This window comes from Phanerochaete carnosa (assembly GCF_000300595.1).
Source record: "Phanerochaete carnosa HHB-10118-sp unplaced genomic scaffold PHACAscaffold_1, whole genome shotgun sequence".
NCBI lineage: Eukaryota > Fungi > Basidiomycota > Agaricomycetes > Polyporales > Phanerochaetaceae > Phanerochaete > Phanerochaete carnosa.
The window spans coordinates 3720638-3727720 of NW_006767628.1; the positions used below are offsets into that span (position 1 = coordinate 3720638).

At 60.0% G+C, this 7083-nt stretch overlaps 4 protein-coding genes across 4 annotated transcripts in view; 1 reads left to right on the top strand and 3 right to left on the bottom strand.

Annotated features, from left to right (window-relative positions):
• The window catches only part of PHACADRAFT_111661 (uncharacterized protein), a 2027-nt gene extending 1187 nt beyond the window's left edge, over nt 1–840 (bottom strand). Inside the window, exons 1-4 of the mRNA XM_007390636.1 lie at nt 753–840; nt 448–596; nt 312–382; nt 159–259 (exon numbers count right to left, since the gene is read on the bottom strand). Of these exons, the coding sequence (XP_007390698.1) occupies nt 159–259; nt 312–382; nt 448–596; nt 753–826 (395 nt within the window). The 5' untranslated portion in view covers nt 827–840. The remainder of the gene's footprint in view (nt 1–158; nt 260–311; nt 383–447; nt 597–752) is intronic.
• A 1440-nt stretch (nt 841–2280) lies between these two features.
• PHACADRAFT_24482 (uncharacterized protein) lies at nt 2281–4076 on the bottom strand (the record flags this gene model as incomplete). The annotated part of the gene is made up of 2 exons (XM_007389526.1): nt 2281–2858; nt 2918–4076. 2 exons carry the CDS (start codon nt 4074–4076, stop codon nt 2281–2283), a joined length of 1737 nt encoding a protein of 578 aa, XP_007389588.1.
• A 562-nt stretch (nt 4077–4638) lies between these two features.
• Nucleotides 4639–6094, top strand: PHACADRAFT_247767 (uncharacterized protein). The gene is made up of 5 exons (XM_007390637.1): nt 4639–4795; nt 4876–4966; nt 5033–5088; nt 5148–5350; nt 5420–6094. The coding sequence occupies exons 1-5, from the start codon at nt 4652–4654 to the stop codon at nt 5769–5771; spliced, it is 846 nt and encodes a 281-aa protein (XP_007390699.1). The 5' UTR covers nt 4639–4651; the 3' UTR covers nt 5772–6094.
• A 637-nt stretch (nt 6095–6731) lies between these two features.
• PHACADRAFT_190426 (uncharacterized protein) lies at nt 6732–7064 on the bottom strand (the record flags this gene model as incomplete). Its single annotated transcript, XM_007390638.1, has 1 exon — nt 6732–7064. A coding segment is annotated over one exon (333 nt), but the record flags the coding sequence as incomplete, so codon positions are not given.
• Nucleotides 7065–7083: the final 19 nt, after the last annotated feature.

Below are 7083 nucleotides of genomic sequence, written 5' to 3' on the forward strand. Positions count from 1 at the left end.
CGATGATCAGCGACGGGCACGGGTCTCGACATGAAGGCGGAACGGACGAGTGATCAGGCCGTTCTCGACCGTGTACAACACGATCATGTCAATGATCTGGTCCATGCTGTACCGAATGTGTGAGAGGCAGTTCTGACAACGAGAGAATGGCAACCTACGACTGCCAGCCGGTCTTGCTCTTCTGCAGATGGAAGATGAGAGCCAGTGCAATAAGGAAGTCCAGGACCGCCGAAATGCTCAGACCGGTGGTGAAAAGCCACTGTCAGGGGCGTAAGTTTTCGCCACGCGGAGAGATAGGCAAGCGAGCGTACCGCTGAGTCTTCGGCGAACTTGGCCCAAGTTTTGTCTCGGACCATTTGAGCAGTGCAGCTCATGGCAGAGACTGTGTGGGAGGTTGCGTCGTCATTAACATTTTTCTTCGCTTGCAGGGATGAAAATGTCGCGTACCGACTCGAAGAGTGCCCAGGGCGACAATGGGGCCGGCGATGAACCACTTTCGCCTGCTCAGAGAGTATACCCTATGTGCGAAGAACATGTGGACCAGGAAGGTGACGACGGCCTGCACATCGGTTAGGAGAAGCCCAAGAAAACGTTCGCTAGACACGTACTGTAAGGGCAATCGTAGCCTAATTAAGATATTCACCCGTATATCAAGACGCGTGCATACTTTAGCGAAAGACGGCGACATACCGAGATGGGCCTGCCAGGCGCGTGAGCATTAGATCGCCGAGAGCAACCGGTGGAGAGCTCACCAAAGAATCTCGTGCGCCGTGGTGTCGCTGCCAAAGTGTTGAACGAGGTACAGCCAGTTGGCGACACAGATCATGACGGTGTGTATGAGATCCAAGAACCTGGGGCGCGAGGGTCAGCGGGTGGCGCGAGTCTCACACGAGGGTGCGACATACCACACGACGGTGACCTATGTGCGTCGCGTGCCATCAGCCAGGAGTTTGGACCGCGAGACGAGGCGGATGACGTACGGTCAACTTGATTCTGAAGCTATCGTTGGGGTACAGCCTGTGGTACACAAAGACTTGCATGGACACGATCCCCGACAAGCTGCGCCACGCGTCGCGTACATGAGCGCGTTTTGTTCGGTGAAGCGCAATAGGGGAAACTTACAAGGCGGCCAGGAGTGCCCCGATAAGCAGCGCACCGAGAGTGGTGCCGTATGCCGTCATGACGCTTTCGGTGTTGGATTATGTACCGCGATTCGATATTTACAGCAGCGGCGCGCCTGAGCAAACGTGAAGGGAAGGCAGACCGTCAAGGTATTAAGAGAAGGTGGTACAGGGAACCGAAAGGGCTGAACGAGAGGGGAAGGGGAGGTCTCAGCCGCTGAGCAGGGGTTTATCGTTTATCTACCGAGTCGTCGTTCAACCGCGCCCGCGACGCACGGCGTCTGACAGACGAAACATCTTCTGGCAAATTGGATCTAGCTAGGACGGAGGCACACAGGGGTGGGCGTGTGCGTGGGTGTGAGAGCAACACCTGCGACGGCACCGGGGCGCGGCGCGGCGCAAGAAGGTCCGCGGCGAGAAAAGCTTTTGGAGAGTGATCGTTGAGGCTGACCGAGGCCAGAGTTGCGACTACACCAGTTCCGGCGTCGGCGGGCGCAAGCCCCTTTCCCTCTTCTGCGCCGCTGGCGATGATCGCGAGCCCGCGAGCTCAGCACGGAATCAGTTGTAATAAATGATATGAGACACCCGTCGTGCGCGGACGATGCCCGCACGCCGCTGTGGGTCGCTCGCTGCTCGCTGCGCGCTGCGAAGGCGGGCGGGGAGGCCAAGCGGTAACGAAGGGCGGCTTCCTGTTCGGGACAGACGTCGGTACTTCTGATGGCGAGGCGCGCTGCGCCACAATGCCTGAGATCTGAGATGCACCCGCCGCGTCGCCGTCGTCCGCCCCCACCTGTTCGGATCACAGAGCAAATTTGGCTCCATTCTGGCTCGAGCCCTTGGCACGCCGGCCCCATGTGGTCACCGTCCCCGCAATATCTCCCATTGATCGCCGACGTCGACAAACGAGCATCCTCGCATTATTCCGACTCCGAGACAAGCGCGGCCCTTCTCAAACACATCACACACTAGAAGCTTATTTCAGGTCACACATGACAACTAGGAATACCAACGGATTTGGGACAGCTAGCCCACATTTGGAGAGCAAACAGCCGGCACAAAAAAGCGGGCACGAGGCACAACTCGGGGCCATCAATTGCTGCAAGGCCACATATCAGTGTCATTGGCACAGGGGTGCGCGGAAAGCTCGCACCTCCATTAATTACATGTCCAAGAGATTCCCCTCTGTCGGCCTGCCTCCCCGAAGCTTCTGCGCGAGAGTTTGGACAGCCACGCGCACGCCACCAACTGCCTTGTCGCTAAACGCGATCTCGACGACGTACCCCGCGGCGACCACGGCCCACACCGTGCCAAGCGTCGCGAACTGCCCGCCGCGCTCGTAGAACGTGCGACGCTCGTCAAACGGGTACGGCACCCCGAGCGGCTTGCTCCACGAGCCGGGCCCGACCTGCACGATCTCGCTGTATCGTCCCTCCGCGACCCCGCTGAGCCCGCCGCGCCCACCGTCGCACCACACGATCGACGCGCCCGTCTCGGCCGCGCGCGCCTTCGCCTGCTCCCACATCGCGAGCCCGACGCTCGGGTGCCACGTCTTCGCCGGCGCGAGGATGACGGCCGCGCGGTTCTCGAGAGGCGTGAACGATGACGTCGACGCAAAGTCGAGGCAGATGGAGGCGGTGACGGGGACGAGACGTGTCTTGGGACCTGCAGCCCCCTTCGGCCTGTCAAGCTCGACGTCGAAGATGGCAGGTGGTCCGTGCCCGGGGTCAGAGAAAACGACTCGGCGACTTTCACATATCGTCAGCACATGACAGTTCTGATACAAAACGCCGACGTACTGGGAACGAGATTTCTTTTGTAATATTCGATGGCTGGCGGCCCTTTGAGCGAAAGCAGGGCAAAGCCGTTATAACGATGCCCGGGCTGGCCTCGGGCATCCGCGGGCACGTATTCCTCGAACGAGACTCCGATATGTTTCTTGTTGGTCACCCCGCTGCTGTTCTGGATCCTTGCAAATGCCTCCTCGCGCTCTTGCGGGCTCTCGAAGCGCACTGCGCTTTCGGGCCACAGGATGACGTCTGCTTTATCTTGGATTCTGCGTGTCTCCACGATGTAGTCTTCAAGTGTCGGGTTGCCAGAGCGAGTAATGGGGAGTGCGCAAGAGACATGGAAGGGGGTGACAGTGTCCCCAGAGGTATACGGAAGGGGAGTTACCGGGAACGTGTACGACGGCAGCATCAGCAGCACCAAGGTCCCGGTAAGGACCAGGAGGCTGCGTGACCTGGACAAGGGAGCGGAAGTCTTCGTGTCTGCTGGGGTCGCAACGGAGCCGTATTGAGGATGAGCATGATCCCCCAAGAGAGGCTCGGTGTCGACCAACGCATCTCCGTCGTGATCTGGTGCGCCGACCAGCCAGTCTCCCAACACTTCGGAAATTACCACCGCCCAGGCCGCGGTGACCCAGTCGATGCCCCATTGCCCGAAGAACTGCCTCATCCACACGTACGGGCCCTGTCCGACGACGGGGCTCCATGTCACAAGCTGACCTACGCTGGTCACTTCTGACATCAAGCCCCAACCGGACGCCCAAAGCGCAGGGAATACGGTCAGCTTGGACCAGTGCATGTTCCCGGACCAGCCGAGCCGAGTACCGAGGAAGACAAGGAAAACAGCGAACGCGGACGTTCCGAGGGACATTGCCGACAGAACGACGAACGCCGTCCGAGGCGTTGACGTCGCGTCGAGACCGGGAGCGAGATGTGCCGCGCCGGCGGAGGCGGCGATGGCGAGGGCCTGCAGCCCACCTTTGACGTAGCCGTGCTGCCTGGGGACGAACGTCCAGGCCGAGAGGCGGATGATGGCGACAAGTAGCGCGACAGGAACGAGAGGCGGTGTGGGCGACAGGGCAAACAAGCCCAGTACGGCCGAAGAAGCCGTAAAAGACAGCGCCGGGTGCGAAACGACGAGGGACTGCACTCTGCCGCTGGAGGGTGGCATGTTGACTTGGTGAATGGTGAACGGGACGCTGTTGATGTTGGGGGTGCGAGACAAGGGGGTGGGGGAAGATAGAGTTCGTGTGGTGCTTTATACGGGCTGGGAGCATGGGATCTTCGGGAAGCTTATACGGTGACATCCATGCCACATCTAGACCCGCAGCAGAACACAAGAGTCGGCGAGGCGGCGACGTGACCGAAGAGCGATCGCGCGTCGAGCGGCGGCGGCCCTGGCGTCGGTGTCGCGTCGGACTCGCCTCCCGCATTTGCAGGGCGGTGAAATTTGAAAACGCCCGAGAAGACGGCCCACGGCGGAGAGGGGTGGCATTCGCGCTCGGATCGAGGAGGGTTCGGAATAGGACAATGGACAGCGTCGGCGTTTGGAGGACTTCGGGTCGAGTTGTTTAGTCAGTCGCAAGCCTCGACGGCCTCTCTCCTCTGATGCGCGTGTCGACGGCCCATATTTATGCACGTCAGCCCCTCCGTACAATGTCCAGTCCTTTTTTCCCCTCCCCCTCCCTCCCCTCCGTCCACAGGACCTATCCCCTCTCCCTCCCGACAGGACTCACACCGTACTCGATGGCTGACCAGCGACCAACAGACTCGTTCCCCAGCCTTCTCGACGTCGGCCTCTACCTCACCATGCACGGCTACAACTGGTACTGGCTCGCTTTCGTGTGCATGATCACGTCGCTACTTGCCATTATCGTTCTTGACTTCATGGTGAGCCCTAGCGCGCACCGCACTAAGCTGCCACAAAGCACATCAATCGCTGACCGGTGCCCTCTTCTTTGCCCATGCAGCGGCCGCGAGGCATTCGCTTGTTCCACCAGATTGCGATAGTCGTCCTCACCACGGCCAGTCTGGCCTACTTCAGCATGGCCTTTGATCTCAGTGCGTCTTCTGTCTTAGCTCTGTAGCCGAGTGACGCGCTCTAACCGACCTCGTGCGTATTTGCAGGTACATCGAGTCCGGAGGCGCAGATTGGCGGAGGGGCTGCATTCAGAACCATCTCAGTGCGCACAGCCCGCCATTCACTTTCTCACGTCCGTTCTTCTAACCCCATTGACCGCAGTTTGCGTGGTACATTATGTGGATCATCAACCTCCCGCTGTTACTGCTCTCGGTCCTGCTCGTGACCGGCCTCTCGCTGCTCGAGATCCTCGTCACGCTCTTCGCTGCAGTCGTCCTTGTGCTGTCAGGACTCGTCGCCGACTTTGCGCCCGCTTACGGCCGCTGGTTCTCGCTCATGTCCGGCGTCGCCTTCGGTTGCGTCATGTACGTCATAAATTTTTCTTCCCCTGATACTCGGTCCCGTCGCAAACCTTGATGCCCCATTTTTGCCAGCCACAACGTCCTCGTCAAGGGCACCAAGTCCGCGTACGCCGCCGGAGACGCGTTCGGGACGCGCTACCTGCTCTCCGCCGCGTTCCTCGCGCTCGTCCTGCTCGGCTACCCCGCGACGCACGTCCTCGCGCACAGCTCTGCGCTCGCGCCCGCCGCCGCGGCCGGCGCGTACGGCGCGCTCGACGTGCTCGCCCAGCCCGTGTTCCTCCTCTTCTTCCTCCACCAGCTCAGCCGGATCGACCCCGGCTCGGTGTGCGGCGCGATCGCGCTCGAGGACGCCGAGGAGGCGCAGCAGCGGCCGCGTCCGAGGCGGCTCCGCCGGAGCCTGCCCCTCGTGGTCCTCAGGTACTAAGGACCCTTCGCCCGGCAATCGGGAACAGACAGCCTGTTACGACGAAGACAGGCCTTTGCTCGGCGCTCAAGAATCAGTAAAGGAGTAGAGCGCGCGCAAAGGCCAGACGACGACAATTTACGACCAACCTCCTCACGCGCACTGCTTGTACCACAACCGACCTCCCATAATCCCTGTATGCGACTCCCTTGTGCATTACCGGCATCTGCATTCGCTCTCAAGCTGTCCCACCTCATCTACCGGGCTGACATCCCGGTTGTAATACCCCACTTGCTGTACGTTCTTGACTTATGCTTTTTGTATTATATATCAGGTCTGCTTGCTCTTTGCTCTTGCTGTAGACTATACCTTGCATGCGCTATCCATTGTGCTCTGGATCTCTCATACAATTTTACACGAGTGTCAGGATGCAATTTACAGCGGTATGTACATATTGACAGCAGTTGTCTAGGTTATGAAGACAGCGGAGTTCGCGAGGATACAGCAACAGGCGATTACAATACTACAGCCACAGAGCACAATACATCTCGGAGAGCTACAATGGGGGTCAACACTATGCCACAAGAGTCGAAAACGGTGAATCCAGACGTGAGATGCGCAAAAAAAAAAAGTCAGACATGGAGTGCTTCAGTCGAGGTCAGGGTTTTGAGTCCGGTAGGTCCAGGGTGCCGCGCAAGAAAAAAGCACAGAAAGATTAGAGATTAGACTGATCGTGAAGACGTTTTCGGGGTGCGTAGGCGTTGCATAGGGCTGTCGTGATCTTGAACACGGGTGTGTGGACGGACGGACGAGCGAGCCGCCGCCACCGGTCATGAAGCCATGAGGTCATAGAAAGTCTCGCGATCCGCCAGAGTTTCGGAGCGAGCGGACGAGAATAGCCAAGGCCAGAAATAGCGCATTGTGGCGTTCCCACAAGCCGGAGAGGGGGATCGAGACGACGGCCTGCGCCTGGTCTACCTCTCACCGCTTGGCCTTGCTCAGCTTCTTCTTCTGCCCCTCCCTCTCCCGTTCCCTCTCCCTCTCCTTCTCGCGCGCCCTCTCCGCAAGGGCCCGCTCCTTCTCCTTCTCCCTCTCCCTCTCCCGCTCCTTCTCCCTGCTCGTGCTCGTGCTGAAGCTGAACAACGACCCGAGGCCGCCGCCGCTCTTCTTCTTCTCCTCAGGCACGACAACAACCCGGCCCTCCCACACCGCCGTCGCCCCGCCCTCAGCAGCAGCAGCAGCAGCAGCAGCGGCCCTGCGGCTCTCGCGGCCGAGCGACGACGCACCGCTGCCCGTGCTCACGTCCGCGCGCGAGCTCCTCGAGCGCACGACC

Excerpts from the sequence above, each read along its gene's own strand:
- PHACADRAFT_247767 (XM_007390637.1), top strand. The coding sequence starts at position 4,652 with ATGGCTGACCAGCGACCAACAGACTCGTTCCCCAGCCTTCTCGACGTC. Across the intron at positions 4,796-4,875 it reads TTATCGTTCTTGACTTCATG|CGGCCGCGAGGCATTCGCTT; the intron begins GTGAGCCCTAGC and ends TTGCCCATGCAG. Across the intron at positions 4,967-5,032 it reads CAGCATGGCCTTTGATCTCA|GTACATCGAGTCCGGAGGCG; the intron begins GTGCGTCTTCTG and ends GCGTATTTGCAG.